Below are 23,174 nucleotides of genomic sequence, written 5' to 3' on the forward strand. Positions count from 1 at the left end.
GACACTTGTGGGGCTGGGGGGGGCATCTGGGGGGCACTTGGGGGGCAGTCATGGGGGTGTGGGGCAGGAGGGGGGGGGTCATGGGAGGGGCACTTGTGGGGCTGGGGGGTGCCTGGGGGGCTGGGGGGGCCTTCCCATGGGGCTGGGGGGGGGCTCCATGTGTCCCTGTGGGGCCAGGGGGGGCTTTGTGGGGCTGGGGGGGTCTCTGTGGGGCTGGGGGGTCTCCGTGGGTCCCTGTGGGGCCGGGGGGGGCTCTGTGGGGGCTGGGGGGTCTCCGTGGGTCCCTGTGGGGCCGGGGGGGCTCTGTGGGGCTGGGGGTCTCCGTGTCCCCCTGTGGGGCCGTCACTGAGTGCCCCCCCCCCCCCCCCAGTGACATGACGACGCTGACGGCGGCCGCCTACCAGCAGGGGATGGTGCACGGGGGGGGGCACGTCATCAACATGCAGGGTAGGGGGCTGGGGGGGGGGCTATGGGGGGGGGGCTAATGGGGCAGTGGGGGGGCTGGGGGGGTGTGGGGAGGGCTGGGGGAGTGGTTATGGGGGGCTATGGGGTGATGGGGGGCAGTGGGGGGCAGCTATGGGGGGGGCTGGGAGGGGTTATGGGGCAATGGGGGGGCTATAGGGAGGCTGGGGGGGTGGCTATGGGGCAGCTGGGGGGGGCTATGGAGGGGCTAGGGGGGTTATGGGGCAGCTGGGGGGCACCACAGGGTGCTGGGGGGCTGCTATAGGGCTCTATGGGGCGCTATGGGGCACGCTGTGGGGCACCATGTGGATCTATGGGGTGCTATAGGGCTCTATGGGGCACGCTATGGGGCGCTATAGGGCTGTGTGGGGCTCTATGGGGCATGCTATGGGGCTCTATGGGGCACTATAGGGCGCACTATGGGGCACCATGTGGGTCTGTGGGGCTCTATGGGGCTCTATAGGGCACGCTATGGGGCACCCTGTGTAGCTATAGGGTGCTATGGGCTCTGTGGGTTGCTATGGGGCACGCTATGGGGCACTATAGGGCTCTGTGGGTTGCTATAGGGCTCTATGGGGCGCTATAAGGATCTATGGGGCTCTATAGGGCTCTATGGGGCACGCTATGGGGGCACCCTGTGTAGCTATCGGGCGCTATGGGGCTCTGTGGGGCTCTGTGGGTTGCTATGGGGCGCTATGGGGCACGCTATGGGGCTCTATGGGGTGCTATAAGGATCTATGGGGCACACTGGGGCTCTATGGGGCGCTATGGGGCACACCATGGGGCTCTATGGGGCACGCTATGGGGCGCTATGGGGCACGCTATGGGGCGCTATAGGGCTCTGTGGGGCTCTGTAGGGCTCTATGGGGCACGCTATGGGGCGCTATAGGGCTCTGTACCCCCGCAGGCAGCCCCCGGGGGGCACAGCCGTGCCGGGCCCCTGCTGGCAGCCGACCGCGCCAAGCAGATGTTCGGGGCCCCCCCGTCATCACCGTGAGTGGGGCAGGATGTGGGCGGGATGTGGGGCGGGATGTGGGGCGGGATGTGGGGGCAGGATGTGGGGCGGGATGTGGGGCAGGATGTGGGGCGGATGGTGGGGCGGGATGTGGGGCAGCCCCACGGAAATCTAGGGGGGCCCCATGGGTCTGGGGGTGGGTGTGGGGGGGGTGTGGGGCGAGCCCCAGGGGTTGGGGGGGTGGAGGGGGATGTGTGGGGTGGGAGCTGGGGGGGGGGCAGCCCCCGGAGTGTGGCCCCCTGGAATGTGTGGGGCGCCCCACAAGTGGGGGGGCAGACCTTTTTTTTTTTTTAGGGGTTCAGCCCCCCAAGTGTGGGGCTGGACCCCCAAGTGGAGTCAGCTCCCCAAAATGTGTGGGTCACCCCCCAAGTGTGGGTCAGCCCCACTTTTTTGAGGGTCAGCCCCCCAAGCGTGGGTCACTGTTTTTGGGGTCAGCCCCCCAAGATGTGTGGGTCTGCCCCCCCAAGTGTGGGTCAAGCCCCCTCTTCTGGGGGAGTCAGCCCCATAGGTGTGGGGCTCAGTCCCCCAAGTGTGGGTCAGCCCCCCAAGTGGAGGTCAGCCCCCCAAGTGTGGGTCCCCCCCCAGATGTGGGTCACCCCCTTTTGGGGATTACCCCCCCAAGTGTGGGTCAGGCCCCCAAGTGGGGGTCACCCCGTTTTGGGGTCAGCCCCCCAAGTGTGGGGTCGGCCCTTTCCTGGGGGCTCAGCCCCCCAGGTGTGGGTCTGCCCCACGTTTTTGGGGTCTCAGCCCCCCAAGTGTGCGTCAGCCCCCCAAGTGGGGGTCACTATTTGTGGGGGTCAGCCCCCCAAGTGTGGGTCAGCCCCCAAGTGTGGGTCTGCCCCCCAAGTGGGGGTCACTGTTTTTGGGGTCAGCCCCCCAGGTGTGGGTTGGCCCCACTTTTCTGGGGTCTCTGGCCCCCCAAGTGTGGGTCAGCCCCCCAAGTGTGGGTCAGCCCCCCCAAGTGTGCGTCAGTCCCCCAAGTGGGGGTCACTATTTTGGGGGTCAGCCCCCCAAGTGTGGGTCAGCCCCCCAAGTGGGGGTCACTATTTTGGGGGTCAGCCCCCCAAGTGTGGGTCAGCCCCCCAAGTGGGGGGTCACTATTTTGGGGGTCAGCCCCCCAAGTGGGGGTCTGCCCCCCAAGTGTGGGTCAGGCCCCCTTTTCTGGGGGAGTCACCCCCCAAGTATGGGTCTGCCCCCCAAGTGTGGGTCAGCCCCCCAAGTGGGGGTCACCCCGTTTTTGGGGGTCAGCCCCCCAAGTGTGGGTCTGCCCCCCATCTGAGTCCCCCCTCCCCCCCCCAGACGCGCCACTTCGGGGGCCCAGCCGTCGTTCGGGGCGGGGGGGGAGCACGGCTCCTTCCAGGGGGCGCAGGGGGGGCCGGGCCCCTTCGCCGTGGGGCAGGGCCAGCAGCACCCCCCCCCCTTCCCCCCGGGCAGCCCGTGCCCGGCTCCTACGGCGCCTCCCAGCAGATCCGCGGTGAGGGGGGGCTGGGGGGGGGCTATGGGGCTGGGGGGGGACGCTATGGGGCTGGGGGGGGGCTATGGGGGGGCTATGGGGCAGGGGGGGGCACTGGGGGGGATGCTATGGGGCAGGGGGGTGCTATGGGGCTGGGAGGGGCTATGGGGTGTGATATGGGGCTGGAAGGGATGCTATGGGGCTGGGGGGGGCTATGGGGCTGGGGGGGGCTATGGGGCTGGGGAGGGCTATGGGGGGGCTATGGGGCTGGGGGGGGCTATGGGGCAAGGGGGTGCTATGGGGCTGGGGGGGGCACTGGGGCGGATGCTATGGGGCAGGGGGGGCTATGGGGCTGGGAGGGGCTATGGGGTGTGATATGGGGCGGGGGGGGCGCTATGGGGCTGGGGGGGGGCTATGGGCTGGGGGGGGGGCTATGGGGGGGCTATGGGGCTGGGGGGGGGCTATGGGGTGTGATATGGGGCTGGGGGGGGCTGGGGGGGCTATGGGGGGGCTATGGGGCTGGGGGGGCACTGGGGGGGATGCTATGGGCAGGGGGGGTGCTATGGGGCTGGGAGGGGCTATGGGGTGTGATATGGGGCTGGGGGGGGGCTGGGGGGCTATGGGGGGGCTATGGGGTGTGATATGGGGCTGGGGGGGGCTGGGGGGCTATGGGGGGGCCTATGGGGCTGGGGGGGGCACTGGGGGGGATGCTATGGGGCTGGGAGGGGCTATGGGGTGTGATATGGGGCTGGGGGGGGGCTGGGGGGCCTATGGGGGGGCTATGGGGCAGGGGGGGGCACTGGGGGGGATGCTATGGGGCAGGGGGGTGCTATGGGGCTGGGAGGGGCTATGGGGTGTGATATGGGGCTGGGGGGGCTGCTGTGGGGCTGGGGGGGCTATGGGGCAAGAGGGGAATTATTATGGGCTGGGGGGGGGATATGGGGTGTGATATGGGGCTGGGGGAAGCACTATGGGGTGGGGGGGGGCTATGGGGTGTGATATGGGGGTGGGGGGGGCACTGGGGGGGGGACCGCTATGGGGCAGGGGGGTGCTATGGGTCTTGGGGGGGGCTATGGGGCCAGGGGGCTATGGGGTGTCATACGGGGCCGGGGCGGCTGCTGTGGGGCTGGGGGAGGGTTATGGGGTGGGCTATGGGGCTGGGGGGTTTATGGGGAACTATGTGGGGGGCTGGGGGGGTGAGATATGGGGCGGGGGGGGGGGGGCTATGGGGCAAGAGGGGGATGCTATGGGGTGTGATACGGGGCTGGGAGGGGGCCGCTATGGGGCTGGGGCCCCGCTGTGGGTCCGGGGGGGGTTTCTGTGGGGCTGGGGGGGGCCGCAGTGGGGCCGCGCTCACCCCGTGCCCCCCCCCGTGCCCCCCCCAGGCCCCTCGGGGGTTCCCGGCTCTCCCCTTCCTGCCCCAGCAGCAGCCGGGGGGCGGCTTCGGCCTCCACGGACACTTCCCCCCCCGCCCAGACCGGTAAGGGGCGGGGCCACCCAGGACACGCCCACTGGGGGGGGCGGGGCTTAGGGGGACACGCCCATTTGGGGATGGGGGCGGGGGCTTCTATGGGGACACGCCCAGGGTGTTGAGGGGTGGGGGGGGGCTGCCCCATAAGTCCCTCCCTGCCCCACACATTCCCTGCCCCACACGTCCCTGCCCCACACTTATGGGGCTCAGCGCTCCCCTGCCCCACACTTGTGGGGCTGCTCCTCCCTCCCCCCAGCTCCCTGCCCCACATCTGTGGGGCTGGGCTTCTCCCTCCCATTCTGCCCCACATCCGTGGGGTGTGGTGCTGCACCCCCCAACTCCCCTGCCCCACATATGTGGGGCTGAGCCCCACCCCCAACCCCCCCCGCCCCATAAGTGGGGCCGTGTCACTCCCCTGCCCCACATATATAGGGCTGAGCCCCCCCCAACCCCCTACCCCATAAAGTGGGACTGTGTCACCCCCCTGCCCCACATATGTGGGGCTGAGCCCCCCCCCCATCCCCCTGCCCCCCAAGTGTGGGGGCTCACCACCTCCCCCCACCCCCCACTCTCTACACCCACGAGGCTCGGCCCCACAACCAGGGCTGGGCAGTTGTGCAGGTGAGCCCCCCAAGTGTGGGGCCGAGCCCCCCAAGTGTGGGGCTGAGCCCCCCAAGTGTGGGGCTGACCCCCTGCCCCCCCCCCCAGGCTTCCCTGCCCCCCAGCAGCAGCATCCCCCTGCAGAAGCAGCTGGAGCACGCCAACCAGCAGTCGGGGATTCAGCGAAACGCCGTGAGTGGGGGCACTTGGGGGGCACTTGTGGGGCTGGGGGGGGCACTTATGGGGCCGGGGGGCTGGGCCCTGCCCCACACTGACCCCCCCCCCGCGCCCACCCCCAGGCGCTGCACCCCAGCCCGGCCCTGCTGCCCAGCCCCCAGCTGCCCGTGCCCATGCAGCCGGCGCCCAAGGTGAGGGGGGGGGGAAATGTGTGGGGCGGGGGGACTTGGGGGGCAGGGGGGACTTGGGGGGCACGGGGTGTGGGGCAGGAGGGACCTGGGGGGCAGTTGGGACTTGGGCGTGGGGTGTGGGGCAGAAATATGTGGGGCAGGAGGGATTTGGGTTCAGATGTGTGGGGCAGGAGGGACGCACTTGTGGGGCAGAAGAGACTTGTGGGGCACAAATGTGTGGGGCAGGAGGGACTTGTGGGGCAACGGGGGGGGATACGGGGCATGGGGGGTGGTTGTGGGGCAACGGGGGGGGGTGTGGGGTAGAAATGTGTGGGGCACGGGGGTTGTGGGGCACAGGGGGAATGTGTGGGGCACAGCCATGGGGAGTGCAATGTGTGGGGCAGGAGGGGATGTGGTGGAGCAGGAGGGAACGTGGGGGCGGGATATGTGGGGCAGGGATGTGTGGGGCAGGGACATGTGGGGTAGAAGGGACATGTGGGGCGGGATGTGTGGGGCAGGGGGGGATGTGTGGGGCAGGCCCCTCCTTCACCACGCCCCCCAGTCGGGGCTGCCCTACACGCACCCGGCTCGCCCCGCCTCGCCCGGCAGCTTCCCGCCCCACGGCGCCAGCCCCCAGCAGCCCCACGCGGTGAGTGCCCCACAGCTGCCCCACACCTGGGGGGCTGCCCCACACCTGGGGGGCGCCATCACCCCCCATCCCCTCCCCCTCCTTCACCTGGACCCTCTGCCCCACAGCTGTGGGGCTGGGCTCACCCCATTTGCCCCCACACATGTGGGGCAGGACCCACACGTGTGGGGCTCCCCTCAGCCCCCTTGCCCCATTTCCCCCCAAGAACCCACCCCACACTTGTGGGGCAGAGCCCACCCCTGCCTGCCCCACACTTGTGGGGGCCCCGCGCTCACCTCCCCCACCCCTCTCCCTCCCCCCTCTTCCTGCCCCACATGTGTGGGGCACCCCCCAACTTGCCCGCCCCCACATCTGTGGGTCCTGGCCCCACACTTGTGGGTCTGCCCCCCACCGTGTCCACACCCCACACCGGGGACCCCCGCTCACCCCCCCTTGCCCCATCCCTCTCCCTCCCCCAAACCTACCCCACACCCGCCCCCACACTTGTGGGTCCCCACCCCACACTTGTAGGGCAGAGCTCACCCCCACCCACCCCCACACATGTGGGGCAGGACCCACAAGTGTTGTACCCACCACTCCCCCCCCATACCTTATCTCTCTCCCTCCCCACACTTGTGGGGCAGGCCCCACCCTCACCCCACTGTCTGGCCCCCCCCACACTTGTGGGCGTCGCCCACCCCACACTTGTGGGGCAGACACTGCCCACCGCCCACTTGACCCCCAGGGGCAGGACCCACATGTGTACCCCCACCCCCCCCCCCCATCTCTCTCCCTCGCCCCACCTCCCCCCCCACCCCCCACTTGTGGGTCCCGCCCTACACTTGGGGGGCAGAGCTCACCCCACCCACCCCCACACATGTGGGGCAGGACCCACAAGTGTTGTACCCACACTCCCCCCCCACACCCCACCCCTCTCCCTCCCCCCACCTCCCCACACTTATGGGTCAGGCCTACCTCCCTGCCCCCACACTTGTGGGTCCTGCCCCACACTTGTGGGGGCAGCGCTCACCCCTCCCCCCCCCCCCCCCCCACAGTCGAGGGTTCGCCGCCAGCACCCCCCCCGGCCGCCCGCCACTCCCGTTCCTGCCCCACGGCCAGGGCCAGCGCTTCTACCACAAGTGACGTCGCCCCCCCAGCCCGTGACGTCACCCGTGACGTCACCCATGACGTCACGCCGCCGTCGTATTAAACTCGTTTCCTTTTTTATTCAGGCTGATTAACAAACGGGGGCGGGGCGCCGGGGCCCAGCCCCCCCCCGCGGCCACGCGGGGGCCCCCCCCGGGGGGCTGAGGGGGGGGGGGCCCGGGGAGTTGGGGGGGGGGGCGCGGGGGGAAGGGGGGGGGGCAGGGGCCCAGCCCCGGCGCTTTTGGAGGGGGGGGAGGGGGGGGGGACCGGGGGGGCGGCCGTGGGGCTGGGGACCCCCCCCCGGCCCCGCCGCCCGCCCCCCACACCCCCCCCCCCGGCGGCTGTAGTGTTCCCGGGGGGGGCCCCCGCCCCGCTGCGTCCGCCGGCCTGGGGGGGGAACGGGGGGAGGTTGGGGGGGGCCCCACGGCACGGGGAGACACCCCCAGACCCACAGAGAGGGGGCGGACCCACAGCGGGAGCCCCCACCCCATAGCGCAGTCAGGGTCCCCCCCCCCAGCCCTACAACGTTCAGCCCCACAGCTCTGCCCCATAGCGGTGCCCTGCCCCATAGCAGCCCCCGCCCCACAGCAGGACCCTCCACCCCATAGCACTGCCCTGCCCCACAGTAGTCTCCTGCCCCATAGCGGGAGCCCCTGCCCCATAGCGGAGTCAGGGCTCCCCCCCAGCCCTACAAAATTCAGCCCCACAGCTCTGCCCCATAGCGGCCTCCTGCCCCATAGCAGGACCCCCCCACCCCATAGCGGAGTCAGTGTCCTCCCCCCAACCCCACAATGTTCGGCCCCATAGTGGCCTGCCCCATAGCGGGACCCTCTGCCCCATAGCAGTGCCCTGCCCCATAGTGGCCTCCTGCCCCATAGCGGGATCCCCTGCCCCACCCCCACATCTCCCCCCTGCCCCATAACTGCTCTATCCCACGGGGCCAGCCCCTGCCCCACAGCGTCCCCCCTGCCCCATGGCGCCCCCCCCTGCCCCATAGCGCCCCCCCTGCCCCACAGCGTCCCCCCTGCCCCATAGCGCCCCCCGTGCCCCATAGCGCCCCCCCTGCCCCACAGCGCCCCCCCACCTGCGCGTCCTTTACTTCGCCATGGCCTTGATGGCGACAGCAGCTTCCTCGGTCATCGCCGACAGCACGGTGATCTGTGGGGCCGGGGCTCGTGGGGCGCCCCATAGCACCCCACAGCGCCCCACAACCACCCCAGCCACAGCCGCCCCCATGCCCATACCACCCCCTATTGCCCTCATAGCCCCCCCCACAACTCCCCCCGCACTCCCCTTACTCCCACCCCACAGCACCCCATAGAGCACCCCAGTGCCCCATAGTGCCCCATAACCACCCCCTAGCACCCCACACCCACCCCATAGTGTCCCCTAGCACCCCATAACTGCCTCCCAGCGCCCCCTAGTGCCCCATAACCACCCCCAGTGCCCCATAGTGCCCCGTAACCACCCTATAACACCCCATAACCACCCTGTAGTGCCCTACACCCACCCCGTAGTGCCCCACAGCACCCCATAACTGCCTCCCATTGCCCCATAACCACCCCATAACCCCCCCCAGTGCACCATAACCCCCCCTAGCACCCCATAACCACCCTATAGCACCCCACAACCACTCCATAGCGCCCCTTAACGACCCCATAGCCACCCCCCAGCACCCCACAACCACCCCATAGCACCCCATAACCCCCCCAGCGCCCTATTAACCACCCCATAACCACCCCATACCCACCCCCTAGTGCCCCATAACCCCCCAGAGTGCCCCTTAACCACCCTATAACACCCCATAACCACCCCATAGCACCCCATAACCACCCCATAACCCCCCCCAGCACCCAACCACCCCATAGCACCCCATAACCACCCCGTAGTGCCCTATAACCACCCCCCAGCACCCCATAACCACCCCATAGCACCCCATAACACCCCTTAACCACCCTGTAGCACCCCATACCCCCCATAACCACCCCATACCCACCCCATAACCGCCCCATACCCACCCCCTAGTGCCCCATAACCCCCCAGAGTGCCCCTTAACCACCCTATAACACCCCATAACCACCCCATAACCCCCCCCAGCACCCCATAACCACCCCATACCCACCCCATAACCCCCCCACGACCCCCCCCCCAGCGGCCGTACCAGGATCTCCTCCCCGCAGTCGTACTTCTGCTCGATCTCCTTGCCCAGCTCCCCCTCGGGCAGCCTCAGGTCCTCCCTCACCTCGCCGCTGTCTTGCAGCAGGGACAGGTACCCGTCCTGGATCCCGATCAGCTGCGGGGCCAAAAGTCACCGGGGGGGCCCCCACAACGCGATATGGGGCGCCCCATGGGGCAGAGGGGGGGCCCATGGCAAGAACAGGGCCCTATGGGGTGCCCCATGGACAAAACAGGGCCCTATGGGGCAGCCTACACTGCAATACGGGGCCCTATGGGGTGCCCCACAGCAAAGACGGGGCCCTATGGGGTGCCCTATGGCATAGATGGGGCCCTATGGGGTGCCCCACATCAAAGATGGGGCCCTATGGGGTGTCCCATGGCAATTACAGGGCCCTATGGGGTGCCCCATGGCAAATATAGGGCCCTATGGGGTGCCCCATGGAAAAAAAAAGGCCCCTATGGGGTGCCCCATGGTGTGATGTGGGGCACCCTATGGCAGACGGGGCTCTATGGGTGCCCCATGGCAGGATATGGGGTGCCCCATGGCTCAGACAGGGCCCTATAGGGTGCCCTATGGCACAGACGGGGCCCTATGGGTGACCAGAGCTCAATATAGGGCGCCCTATGGCACTTATGGGGCTCTGTGGGGTGCCCCACATCCAACACAGGGCCCTATGGGGTGCCCCACGGCAGAGATGGGGCCCTATGGGGCACCCTACAGTGTGATGTGGGGCACCTATGGCAATTATGGGGCTTTATGGGGCACCCCACAGCAAGGACAGGGCCCTATGGGGCGCCCCATAGCACAATATGGGGCCCTATGGGGCGCCCCACAGCAGGGACGGGGCTCTATGGGGCGCCCCAGCGCTGTGGGGCGGGGTTTTGGGGTGCATAACAACACTTTGGGGTCCCCCCACCCCATAAAACCTTTGGGGTCCCCCCCCCGTAATCACCCCACTCATTAATTATGCCCCCCCCCCCCCACCCCTTAAAACACTCGGGGACCCCCCCCCCCCACCCCCCAGTGGCTCCTCCTCCTCCTTGGCTCCTCCCCCTTAAGGCCCCACCCCCTGAGGCCCCTCCCCCTTGAGACCCCACCCCCTGAGGCCCCACCCCCTGTGGCCCCTCCCCCTTGAGACCCCACCCCCTGAGGCCCCCTGAGGCCCCTCCCATTGAGACCACACCCCCTGGGACCCCACCCTTTGAGACCCCTCCCCCCTGTGGCCCCTCCCCCTTGAGACCCCGTCCCTGAGGCCCCACCCCCTGAGGTTCCCCCCCTTGGGCCCTCCCCCTGAGGCCACTCCCCCCAGGCCTTTTGCCACTGAGACCCCGCCCCCTGGGACCCCACCCTTTGAGACCCCGCCCCCTGGGACCCCACCCTTTGAGACCCCGCCCCCTGTTGCCCCACCCTTTGAGACCCCGCCCCCCTGAGGCCCCGCCCCCTTAGCCCCGCCCACCTGGAAGTCGTTGCGCTTGATGTTGGGCACGTCCATGTTGTGGGTGGAGGGGCAGATGTCCTCGTACTTCTTGCCCGTGAAGATGTCGATGCCCACCAGGTGCACCTGGGGGCGGGGCCACGGTGGGGGCGGGGCCTCCGGGTGGGCGGGGCCCCGTGGGGGGCGGGGTTTGGGGCGCAAAGGGGGGTGGGGCTTGGGGACGGGGCTGGGCTTGGGGATATAAGGGGTTAACAGGAGAACATGGGGGCGTGGCCATGCTGGGGGCGTGGTCATGCTGGGGGAGGAGTCTCCTGGTGGGCGGGGCACCGAGGGGGGCGGGGCTTGGAGCGCGAAGGGGGAGGGGCCCAGGGATGGGGTAGGGCAGGGCTTGGGGTTACTAGGGGTTAAGGGCTGGGGGCACCTGGGGGCGTGGCCAAAGGTGGGGGGCGTGGTCATAGTGGAGGAGCCTCCTAGTGGACGTGGCCTAGTGGGGGCGGAGCTTGAGGATCAAAGGGGGCGGAGCAGGGCAGGGCTTGGGGTTACAAGGGGTTAAGGACCAGGGACCTGGGGGCGTGGCCTCCTGGTGGGCGTGGTCAGGTCGGGGGAGGAGCTTGGGGAGCAAGGGGGCGGGGCTTGGGGATGGGGAGGGCAGGGCTTGGGGCAAATGCCAGTGGGTGTGGCCTCATAGGGGGCGTGGCTTCAGTGGGCATGGTCACCACAAGGGTGCAGTCAGTGGGGGCGGAGCTTGGGGCTCAAGGGGCGGGGCTTCAAGGTGGAACACGGGCCTTGGGGGCGGGGCTTTGGGGTGGGGTCTAAAAGGGGGCGGGGCTTGGTGCTTCAAGGGGGGGGGGAGGGGCCGCCGGGGGGGGATTTGGGGGATTTGAAGGATTTGGGGCATTTTGGGGGCTTCACGGAGGTTTTAAGGGGTCGGGGGATTTGGGGGAGATTCGGGGCTTTTGGGGAGTTTCAAAGGTTTTAGGGGATTTGGGGGGGTTGGGGGCTTCGAGGAGGTTTTAAGGGGATTGGGGGATTTGGGGAGATTTGAAGGGATTTGGAGAATTTTTGAGAGGTTAAGGGTTTCAAAGGCTTTTGGGGGATTTTGGAGGCTTTAAGGTTTTAAAGGGTTTGGACAATTTTAGGGGGAATTGGGGGCTTGGAAAAGTTTGGGGGGGATTCAGGGGCTTTGGGGACTTTGATGGTTTTGGCGGGTTTTGAGAGGTTTTAGGGGATTTTGGGAGTTTGGAAGTACTCGGGGATTTTAAAGGGTTTTGGGGATTTTGTGGATTTTAGGGGATTTGGGGGCTAAAAAAGGTTTGGGGACTTTGGGGGAATATGGGGAGTTTGGGGGATTTCAAAGGGTTTTAGGGAGTTTGGAGGGCTTTGGGGACTTTAAGGGAGTTTGGGGGAATTATGGGGTTTTGGAGATTTTGGGGGGCTTTCAGGGTTTTGAGGCACTTTGAGGGATTTTAAGGAATTTGGGGGCTTTGATGGGTTTCAGCTTTCGAGGGGCTTTGGGGAGCTTGGGGAAGTTTTGGGTGTTTAGGGGGATTTTGGGGCTGTTTGGGGCTTTTTGGCGCTTTGGGTGTTCTTGGGGGAATTGGGGAAATTTGGGGCTGTTTTGGGGTATTTGGGGATGTTTCGGGGGGGTTTCAAGGGTTGAGGGTGATTTGGGTTCATTCAGCACACGTTTTAAACCGTTTTGGGGTCATTTAGGGGGATTCCTGGGGCATCTGAGGTCAGTTTGGAAGCTGGGCGGGCTTCAGGGCTGTGGGGTGCATTTTGGGGCCATTTCAGGGTGATTTGGGCCATTTCAGGGCAGCTTTGGGGCCCATTTCAAGGCATTTGGGGGAATCTTGGTGCATTTCAGGGCTTTTCACGCCTGTTTCAGGCTCATTTTGGGTCATTTTGGGCCTGTTTCAGGCCCGTTTTAGGCCCACTTCCGGGGCCTGTTTTGGGGCATTTCAGCCCATTTCAGGCTCAATTCCAGGAATTTTGGGGTATCCCAGCCTGTTTGGGGCCCATTTTAGGGTGTTTCAGGCCTGTCTGGGTGCATTTTGCGTCTGTTTCAGGCCCAATTTAGGCCCCTTTTGGGCCATTTCAAACATTCTGGCCCTGTTTCAGGCGCCTTTGCAGTCATTTGGGGGGATTTTGGCAAATTTTGGGCCAATTTCAGGCGCCTTTGCAGGTGTTTTGGGGCATTTCGGGCCTAGTTCAGGCCCATTTCAGGCCCCTTCCAGGTCCATTTGGGGGCATTTCAGCCCTTTTTGGGCCCGTTTTGGACCCATTTCAGGCCCAATTTGGGGAGATTTTAACGGATTTGAGGCCTATTTCAGGCCCATTTAGGACCGTTTTGGCCTGTTTTCGGCCCCTTTCAAAGCATTTAGATCTGTATTGCGCACGTTTCAGGCCTATTTTAGGGCATTTCAGCCCATTTTGGGCCTGTTCTGACACCCAGTTCAGGACACTTGGGGGTGTTTTGGCCCATTTTGGGCCTATTTTAGGGCATTTCAGGCCCATACTGGGGCCTGTGGGCCTGAAACAGGCCTGAAATTTTGAAGCATTTTGGGCCTGTTTCAGGCCCGTTTTGTACCATTTTGGGGCATTTTTACCCACACAGAATGCGTTTCAGAGCATTTGGGCCCATTTTGGCCTCATTTCAAACCCATTTTGGTGCATTTTAGGCCTGTTTCAGACCCACCTAGAGGCATTTTTGGGGCCCAGTTTTGGCTCCACTTTTTGGGGCCCATTTCAGGCCCATTTGGGGGCATTTTGACCTGTTTGGAGCCTGTTTTGGGCCATTTTGGTGCACTTGGGACCTGCTTCAGGCCCATCTGGGGCCATTTTGACCTTTTTGGGGCCTGTTTCAAGCCCATTTTGGGCCTGTTTCTGGCCCATTTCGGGCCATTTTTGGGCATTTTGACCTGTTTGGGACCCACTTCAGGTCATTTGGGGTCTATTTCAGGCCTATTTGGGGGGCAATTCAGGGCACTTTGGGCCCATTTTAGGCCCATTTGGGGCCATTTTGGTCCATATAGGGCGTATTTCATGATATTTGGGCCTATTTTGGTGTATTTCAGGCCTGTTTCAGACCCCTTTGGGGCGCATTTTGATGTGTTTCGGGCCATTTTGGGGGGCATTTGGGCCCCCTTTTGATGTGTTCTGGGCCATTTTGGGGCCCATTTCAAACCTGTTTGGGGGCATTTTGATCTGTTTGGAGCACCTTTGGGGGCATTTTGGCCCATTTTGGGGCATTTGGGATCCGTTTCATGCCCATTTTGAGCCTGTTTCAGGCCCATTTGGAGCCATTTTTAGGGCATTTTGACCCTTTTGGGGCAATTTTAGGGCATTTAGAGCCCATCTCAGGCCATTTTGGGGCATTCTGACCTGTTTTGACCCCATTTCATGTTATTTTGGGGCATTTTGGCCTGTTTTGGGACTACTTGGGGCATTTGGGAGCATTTTGACCGGCTTGGAGCCCATTTTGGGCCTATTTCAGCCCCATTTGGGACAATTTGGGGGCACTTTGGCCTGCTTTGGGCCCATTTTGGGGCAGTTGGGATCCATTTCACACCCATTTGGGCCATTTTGACGTCTTTGGAGCCCATTTGAGGGCATTTCGGACCCATTCCAAGCCCGTTTGGGCGCATTTGATTCCCATTTGGGTGCATTTGGTGCCCGTTTGGGCGCATTTGGTGCCCGTTTTGGCGCATTTGATCCCCATTTGGGTGCATTTGGTGCCCATTTGGGCGCATTTGATCCCCATTTGGGTGCATTTGGTGCCCGTTTGGGCGCATTTGACCCCCATTTGGGCGCATTTGGTGCCCGTTTGGGCGCATTTGGTGCCCGTTTGGGCGCATTTGATCCCCGTTTGGGCGCATTTGGTGCCCGTTTGGGTGCATTTGACCCCCATTTGGGTGCATTTGGTGCCCGTTTGGGTGCATTTGGTGCCCGTTTGGGTGCATTTGGTGCCCGTTTGGGTGCATTTGGTGCCCGTTTGGGTGCATTTGGTGCCCGTTTGGGTGCATTTGATCCCCATTTGGGGGCATTTGATCCCCATTTGGGGGCATTTGATCCCCATTTGGGGGCATTTGATCCCCATTTGGGGGCATTTGGTGCCCATTTGGGCGCATTTGACCCCCATTTGGGTGCATTTGGTGCCCGTTTGGGTGCATTTGATCCCCATTTGGGTGCATTTGGTGCCCGTTTGGGTGCATTTGGTGCCCGTTTGGGTGCATTTGATCCCCATTTGGGTGCATTTGGTGCCCGTTTGGGTGCATTTGGTGCCCGTTTGGGTGCATTTGATCCCCATTTGGGTGCATTTGATCCCCATTTGGGGGCATTTGATCCCCATTTGGGGGCATTTGATCCCCATTTGGGGGCATTTGGTGCCCATTTGGGGGCATTTGGTGCCCATTTGGGGGCATTTGATCCCCATTTGGGTGCATTTGATCCCCATTTGGGTGCATTTGACGCCCATTTGGGGGCATTTGGTGCCCGTTTGGGGGCATTTGGTGCCCATTTAGGTGCATTTGGTGCCCATTTGGGTGCATTTGATCCCCGTTTGGGCGCATTTGGTGCCCATTTAGGTGCATTTGGTGCCCGTTTGGGCGCATTCGGTCCCCGTTCTTGTGCGTTTTGCCGCGTTTCGCCCCGTTTTTGCTCCATTTCACCCCGTTTCACCCCGTTTCGGGGCAGTACCTTGGCGTGGCCGTGCTTGCCGGTCTTGGAGGTGGACATCTCGACGATCTTGCAGGGGCGCCCCTTGAGCACCACGAAGCCGTTCTTGCGCAGCGCCGAGCACTGCATGGGGAACGTGGCCGAGGCGCCCGCGTCGCCCGTCTCGAAGTCCAGGTCGTCCGCCATGCTGCCGCTGCGCCGCTGGGGGGGGAAAACGGGGTGAAAAAGGGCGATTTAGGGGGCGGTAAGGGGGGACACAGCACATCAGGATGCACAGGGGTCGTGGGGGGGGAATGGAAGTCAGGGATTTGGGGGAAGCCGAATGGGAGCCCCGTTAATGGGGACACCCCAGTGGGACCCCCAGGACTGGGGACACCCCAATGGGACCCCATTAATGGGGACACCCCACTGGGACCCCCAGGATTGGGGACACTTCTTTGGGACCCCCATTAATGGGGTCACCCCGATAAAAACCTATTAATGGGGTCACCATAATGGGAGCCCCAGGATTGAGAACACCACAATAAGACCCCATTAATGGGGACACCATAAAGGGACCCCCAGAATTGGGGACACCCCAATAGAACCCCATTAATGGGGACACTTCATTGGGACCCCCATTAATGGGGACGCTTCATTGGGACCCCCGTTAATGGGGTCACCCCGATAAAAACCTATTAATGGGGTCACCATAATGGGAGCCCCAGGATTGAGAACACCACAATAAGACCCCATTAATGGGGACACCATAAAGGGACCCCCAGAATTGGGGACACCCCAATAGAACCCCATTAATGGGGACACTTCATTGGGACCCCCATTAATGGGGACGCTTCATTGGGACCCCCGTTAATGGGGTCACCCCGATAAAAACCTATTAATGGGGTCACCATAATGGGAGCCCCAGGATTGAGAACACCACAATAAGACCCCATTAATGGGGACACCATAAAGGGACCCCCAGAATTGGGGACACCCCAATAGGACCCCATTAATGGGGACACTTCATTGGGACCCCCATTAATGGGGACGCTTCATTGGGACCCCCAGGATTGGGGACACCCCCATTAAGACCCCATTAATGGGGACACCCCAATGGGACCCCCAGGATTGGGAAAGCTTCATTGGGACCCCCATTAATGGGGACACCCCAATGGGACCCCCAGGACTGCGGACACCCCAGTAAGACCCCATTAATGGGGACACTCCAATGGGACCCCCCAGGATTGGGGGCACCCCAATGGGACCCCATTAATGGGGACACCCCAATGGGAGCCTCAGAAAACATGGGGATGTAATGGGATCCCCAGTACTGGGGACACCCCAATAAGATCCTATTAATGGGGAGACCCCAATGCAAACCCATTAATGGGGTCACCATAATGGGACCCCCAGAACTGGGGACAGCCCAGTAAGATCTTATTAATGGGGATACTCCAATAGGAACCCGTTAATGGGGACACCCCAAAACAAACCCATTAATGGAGACACCCCAAGAGGAGCCCCAGGACTGGGGACACCCCAATAAGGCCCCATTAACGGGGACACCCCAATGGGAGCCCCAAGATTGGGGACACCCCAATAAGACCCCATTAATGGGGACAGCCCAATGGGACCCCCAGAAAACATGGGGATGTAATGGGATCCCCAGTACTGGGGATGCCCCAATAAGATCCCATTAATGGAGAGACCCCAAGACAAACCCATTAATGGGGTCACCATAATGGCATCCCCAGGACTGGGGACGCCCCAATAAGGACCCATTAATGGGAAGACCCCAATGCAAACCCGTTAATGGGGGCACCATAATGGGACCCCCAGGGGTTATAGGGGGGGGAATGGGACCCCTGGGGGTGGCGACAGCCCAGCGGGAGCCCCATTAATGTGGACACCCCAATGGGACCCCCAAAACTGGGGACACCCCAATGGGACCCCCAGAATTGGGGACACCCCCTTGAGACCCCAAGAAGGGGGCACTGGGGGGGGGGGACCCAATATTAAAGGATAAGGACCCCAAAAAGGGCAGGATTGGGGTGTGGGGGGAGCCAGAACCCCCAACCCCCCCCTGCAAACCTCTACAGGACCCCAACCCCCCCACAACCCTATGGAATCCCCCGAATTTCCCCCAAAACCCCTATGGGACCCCTAAATCCCCAATAAGGCCCCAAATCTCCCCAAAAAACCCTTCCAGGACACCCCCAACACACTTCTGGGACCCCCAACCCCCCCCAAATCCCCTATAACACCCCAAACCCCCACAACCCACCCCCCCAAAAGACCCCTAACCCCTAAAGGGCCCCCCAACCCCCACACACCTCTACTGGACCCCCAAATCCCCCCCAAAACCCCTACAAGACCCCAACCCCCCCCAACACCTTTATAGGACCCCGACCCCTCCCCAATCACACTTCTGGGACCCCAAAAGCCCCTCAAATCCCCCCAAGCCCCTATGAGCCCCCCCAAAACCCCCTTAAGGCCCCAAATACCCCCCAAAACCCCTCTTGAAACCCCAAATTCTTCCTCTAAGCCCCTACAGCACCCCCAAGACCCCCCCAACACCTTCATACGACCCCAAAAGCCCCCCAAAACCCCTATGGGGCCCCCAAAAAGCTCCAAGACCCCCAAAATCCCCCCAGCACCCTCACAGGACTCCCAAATCCCCCCTCCCCAACCCTTACAGGGCCCCAAAAATCTCCCCCAACGCCCTCATAAAACCCCCAACCCCCCCCCCCAAACCCCTATGGGACCCCCAACTCCTCCGCCAAAAAACCTTCCAGGACCCCGAAACCCCCCAAAATCCCCCAAAAACCTCTCTGGGACCCCTCAAATCCCTCCCTAACACCCTAAAAGGACCCCAACCCCCCCCAAAAAACCCCTCCTGGACCCCAAAACCCCCCCAAATCCCCCAAAACCTCTCTGGAACCCCCCCGATCCCCCCTAACACCCTTATGGGGCCCCAAAACCCTCCAAATACCCTTAGAAGACCCCAAAACCTCCCGAAATCCCCCCAAAATCTCCCGGGGACCCCCAAATTCCCCCCTAACACCCTCCTGGGACCCCAAATCCCCTGAAAACGCCCCCCAAATCCCCCAACCCCCCCTTAATGCCCCCCATCCCCCCCCTACACTTCAATAAGGCCCCAAACCCCCCAAAAACCCCTATAGGGCCCCCAAAACCCCTAAATCTCACCCCAAATCCCCTCCAACCCCCCCCCAAGCCCCCTCAACACCCTTTTGAAACCCCAAATCCCCCCCAAATCCCCCCTTTAAGTCCCCCAACCCCCCCCCAAACCCTTCCGGAACCCCCCAAACCCTCAAAAGGGCCCCAAAACCCCCCTAAAACCCCCCAAATCCCCCCCCCAAACCCCCCCGCGCCCCCCACTTGGTACATCCCAGCCCCATTGCCGCTAATGCCGGGCCGGCCGCGACCACCGCACCTCGGGGGGGGGGGGACACGGGCACCACGCTCCCCCCCCCCCCCCCCGCAGTGGTAGCGCCTGCCAGCCCGGGTGATTCAGCGGCCCCGGCCGCCACCACCGCAGCGCCGCGGGGGGGGGGGGACGCCCCAAACCCCCCCATCCTCCCCCCGCTTTGGTACGGTCCCAGCCGGCGGCGGCTGCGGGGCGGGCGGAACCAACGCGAGGTTGAGGGGGGAAAGGGGGGGGGAACCACGTGGTGCGGCGTCACCCCCCCCCTCCCCCCCCCCCCGCAGTGGTACGGCCCGGCCTAGGCCCCGCGCAGCCACATGGCGGCGGCCGGGGGGGGGGGGGGGAGGGGTTTGAGGGCCTGGGACCCCCCCCAAATTTTTGGGGACCCCCCCAAAAATCCTTGGGGCACCCCCAAAAAGCCTCAGGGCTCCCCCCAGGGGGGTTGGGGGTCCCGAAATGGTTGGGAACCCCCCCACAAAGGCCCTGGGAGCCCCCCCTCAGGGCACTGCCCCCCCCCCCAGGTACCTGGGACCCCCCCCAAAGCCCCTCAGCCCCCCCCCAATCCCTTAAAGCCCCCCCCAAAATCCTTAAGATTCACCCCAAAACCTTCACCCGTAACCCCCCAAAAATTAAGCCCCCCCCATATGCTTGGGACCCCCCCATAACCCTTAGAACCCCCCCCAACCCCCTGAGCCCCTCCCCCAACTCTTCTGACCCCCCCCCAAAACCTTTGACCCCCCCCCCCAAGCCTTTAGGCCCCCCCCCAAAATCCTGTGAATTTCCCCCAAACCCCAGGACCCCTCCCCCAAGCACTTAGCGCCCCCCCTTTTAAGCTTTTAGGACCCCCCCCCTCCAAAAATACCCTTTAATCTCCCCAAAAATCAGCTGGGAACCCCCCCCCCAAAACCTTGGGATCCCCCCTAAATCCCTGCCCCCCCCCCCCCAAAAAAGGCCTCAGGGCCTCCCCAAACCCTAAATCCCCCCCAAAAAAAACCTCCTGAATCCCTCCTAAACACGTGGCCCACCCACAAAAAGAATTTAGGACCCTCCCAAACCCCTAAGACCCCCCCTAAAAAAAACTCTGAGCCCCCCCCAACACATCAGGGACCCCCCCAAATCCCTGGAAACCCCCCCAAAAAGGCCTCAGGCCCTCCCCAAACCCTAAATGCCCCCCCCAAAAAAAACCTTTAACGCCTCCCCAAGCATCTGAGCCCCCCCCAAAACCTTTCAACCCCCCCCCTCAAATACTTGGGGCCCCCCCAAGATCTTTAGGACCCCCCCTAAAACCTTTAAACCCCCCCAAAACCTTTAAGACCCCCCCCAAAAAATTTCCTAAGACCCTTCCAAACCTTAAAGCCCCCCCCCAAAGCCTTTAGGGACTCCCTAAACCCCCAGAACCCCCCCCCAAAAATCCCTTAAGCCCCCCCCAAATCCCTAAAATCCCCCCCCCAGGCCTTTAGGACCCCCCCAAATCCCTGCAACCCCCCCCCAAGAAGCCTTTAAGGCCCCCCCCACATCCTTAAGACCCCCCCAGGCCTTTAAAACCCCCCTAAATCCCTGGAATCCCCCCAAAAATCATCTTGAACCCCCCCTAAATCTTTAGGACCCCCCCCAAATCCCTAAAACCCCTCCCCCAAGCCTTCAGGGCCCCCCCAGACCCCTGAAACCCCCCCCAAAAAAAACCCTTTAAGGCTCCCTAAATCGCAGGAACCCCCCCCAAATCCCTAAGAGCCCCCCCCCAAGCCTTTAGGGCCCCCTAAAAAAATCTTTAAGGCCTCCAAAATCTCTGAAACCCCCCCAAAATCCCTGAAACCCCCCCAAAATCCCTGAGACCCCCCCCAAAATCCTTGGGGACCCCCCCAAAACCCCTTTAAGCCCCCCCCACCCCCCTCAGAACCCCCCCACCCCCGCCCCCAAGCTCGAGCACCGCTCGGCGCCGCCCCCCCCGGCACGAGCCGGGTCTCCCCGGGCCCGGTTTTGGGTGGAAAAAACGTCATTTAACCAATTTTCCCCCCCCCTCGAGACGCGGAGCGAGCGGGGAGCGACCCTCGCGGGGCGGCCGCCGCCGCCCGTCTGAGGGGGCCCGGGGGCTGCGCGGGGCCTTAAATAGGGGGGGGGAGGGGGGGGGGGGGGGGGGGGGCGCCACGCGGGCCCCGCGCGCGGTCCTCGCTCCCCCCCTCCCCTCCCGGGGCCGGGCGAGTCCATTCGGGGAGTCGTTGGGGGGGGGGTAGGGGGATTCGGGGAGTCGTTGGGGGGGGGGTAGGGGGGGTCCCGGCTACCCCCTAAATTTGCCCCCCCCCCCCGTTTTTTTTCCGCCCCCCCCCGCCCGCACTCACCCCCCCCGTCCGCGAGCCCAACCGCCGCCTGCTGCCGCCGCTCCGGCTGCTGCAACCCCGCGGCCCGCACTGCGCATGCGCGGGGAGCGCCGCCCCCAACCCCCTCCCTCCCGCAACCCCCCCCCTCCCCCGCGGTGAGCGCGTCCGCCCTAAGGGAGGGGAGGGGGGAGGAGAGCGCCCCGCGCGCTCTGCGCATGCGCCGCTCGGCAGCCGCGCAGCCGCCGCCCCGCCCCTCGCCGGCTGCGCGTGCGCAATGAGGGAGGGGCGCGGTGGGGCGAGGCGGGGGGAGCGGCGCTACGCATGCGCGGGGTGGGGGAGGGAGGGGGTTGCGGCGCCACGCGCGGCGCGGTGCGCATGCGCGGCGCGGCGCCCGCTGGCCCCCGCCCCTCCCTGGTGCAGTGCGCGTGCGCGGTGCGCCCCCTCCTCCCCCTCCCCGCGTGGTCGCCGCTGGGGCGGGCGGGGGCTGCGCATGCGCAACGGGGAGGGGAGGGGGGAAAGGAGGGAGCGGCGGCCACGCCCCGCACTGCGCATGCGCGACCATAGAGACGCGGCTCGGCGGGCAGAGCGCCCCCCGCCGCCATCTTGGGGAGGGGGGCGAGCGGCTGCCATGGCAACGGCGCGGCGAAAAGGGCCGGCGTGGATGCAAATGAGCTTAATGAGGGCAATTAACGGCCCGGATCCGCCCTCATTAGCACTGCGCCCCCCCTCACGCGCTCGTAGTCTGTAAAATTATGCAAATTACCACAGGTGTGGGACAGTTTTCCCTTTAAAACTGTAATTTATTCAAATATCCGCAACCTTAGCCCGGCCCAGCGCTGCGCAATGCGCCCAGCCAAGCGCAGACGCTCTATATTATGTAAATTTATGTTAATGACATGCTAATAAGCGCGGCGGCGCTTCTGCGCATGCGCGGCCGGCTGAGGGAGGCGGCGGTCACGCGGCCGGGCGGCGCGCGGCTGCTCCTGCGCATGCGCCAACAGGGAGGGGAGGGGGGAGAGCGAGACAACCGCGCTGCCGCCCGTGCGCATGCGCCGCCCCGCTCCCGCCTTTCCCCCCCCCCACCCCCACGTGGTGCCGCGCGCCTCGTGCCCGCCACGCGCCCGGCGGCCAATCCCCGCCCTCCCCTTCTCCCCTCCAGCCAATGGGGAGCCGCGGGCGAGGCGCGAAGCCGGAGGGGCGGAGCCTGGCGGCCGTTGGCGAGGCCGCCCCGGGCAGCGCCCGCCTCAAAAGCGGCGGCGGCGGCGGTGGGGCCGGAGCTCAGCGCCGCTCCCCTCCCCTCAGCGCCCACCGCCCGTTCCCGGCCGCCCCCCGGCGCTCTCCGCCATCGCCCCCCGGTGGCTGCGGCCATGCTGAGCGACGCGCAGGGCCCCGCCGAGCCCCCCGGCCCCCCCCCGGGCTCCCCACCGCCGCCCCCCGCCCCCTCCTCAGAGGCCGCTGCCGCCGCCTCTGCCCCTCCCCCACCCGCCCCGGCCGTTACCGCCGCGGCCCCGCCCCGCGCCAAGCGCGTGCTGGGTGAGGGGCGGGGCCTGGGGGTGGGGCACGCCCACTAAGGGGGGGTGTTGGGAGGGGGGTGGGAGGGGCTTGGGGGTGATTGGCAGGGGTGGGGCACGCCCACAGGGTGGGGTGGGGGTGGTTGGGGGGGTACTGGGGGTCACTGGGAGGGGCTGGGGGGGTCACTGGGGGGTAACTGGGAGGGGCTGGGATAGGTTAGGGGGTAACTGGGAGCTACTGGAGGTAACTGGGAGAGGCTGGGGGGAGTAACTGGGGGTCACTGGGAGGGGCTGGGGGTAACTGGGAGGGGCTGGGATAGGTTAGGGGGAACTGGGGGTACTGGGAGCTACTGGAGGTAACTGGGAGAGGCTGGGGGGGTCACTGGGAGGGGCTGGGGGGTAACTGGGGGGACTGGGATAGCTTGGGGGGTAACTGGGAGCTACTGGAGGTAACTGGGAGAGGCTGGGGGGGTAACTGGAGGTCACTGGGAGGGGCTGGGGGAGAAAC

General features: G+C 64.9%; 2 protein-coding genes across 2 annotated transcripts; one reads left to right on the plus strand and one right to left on the minus strand.

Moving 5' to 3' along the window:
• Window positions 1-370: 370 nt before the first annotated feature.
• On the plus strand, window positions 371-7,119 carry GPS2 (G protein pathway suppressor 2; the record flags this gene model as incomplete). The annotated part of the gene is given in 13 exon segments (XM_084307155.1): window positions 371-447; window positions 1,374-1,435; window positions 1,438-1,455; window positions 2,100-2,191; window positions 2,777-2,951; window positions 4,316-4,410; window positions 5,110-5,113; window positions 5,116-5,197; window positions 5,278-5,369; window positions 5,911-5,997; window positions 6,722-6,800; window positions 7,032-7,070; window positions 7,073-7,119. Coding segments are annotated over 13 exon segments (949 nt in total), but the record flags the coding sequence as incomplete, so codon positions are not given.
• Window positions 7,120-7,177: 58 nt separating this feature from the next.
• On the minus strand, window positions 7,178-21,311 carry EIF5A (eukaryotic translation initiation factor 5A). Its single transcript, XM_084307156.1, has 6 exons — window positions 21,177-21,311; window positions 15,435-15,614; window positions 10,758-10,862; window positions 9,284-9,415; window positions 8,207-8,280; window positions 7,178-7,509 (listed from the first exon to the last, which is right to left on the minus strand). The coding sequence occupies exons 2-5, from the start codon at window positions 15,597-15,599 to the stop codon at window positions 8,218-8,220; spliced, it is 465 nt and encodes a 154-aa protein (XP_084163282.1). The 5' UTR covers window positions 15,600-15,614; window positions 21,177-21,311; the 3' UTR covers window positions 7,178-7,509; window positions 8,207-8,217.
• Between the last annotated feature and the right edge of the window lie 1,863 nt (window positions 21,312-23,174).

This window comes from Netta rufina, assembly GCF_964035555.1.
Source record: "Netta rufina genome assembly, contig: SCAFFOLD_168, whole genome shotgun sequence".
Lineage (NCBI taxonomy): Eukaryota > Metazoa > Chordata > Aves > Anseriformes > Anatidae > Netta > Netta rufina.

Coding starts and splice junctions, on each gene's coding strand:
- EIF5A (XM_084307156.1), bottom strand. CDS start 15,599: ATGGCGGACGACCTGGACTTCGAGACGGGCGACGCGGGCGCCTCGGCC. Junction 10,863..15,434: donor GCAAGCACGGCCACGCCAAG/GTACTGCCCCGA, acceptor CCCCGCCCCCAG/GTGCACCTGGTGGGCATCGA. Junction 9,416..10,757: donor TCAAGCGCAACGACTTCCAG/GTGGGCGGGGCT, acceptor TTGGCCCCGCAG/CTGATCGGGATCCAGGACGG.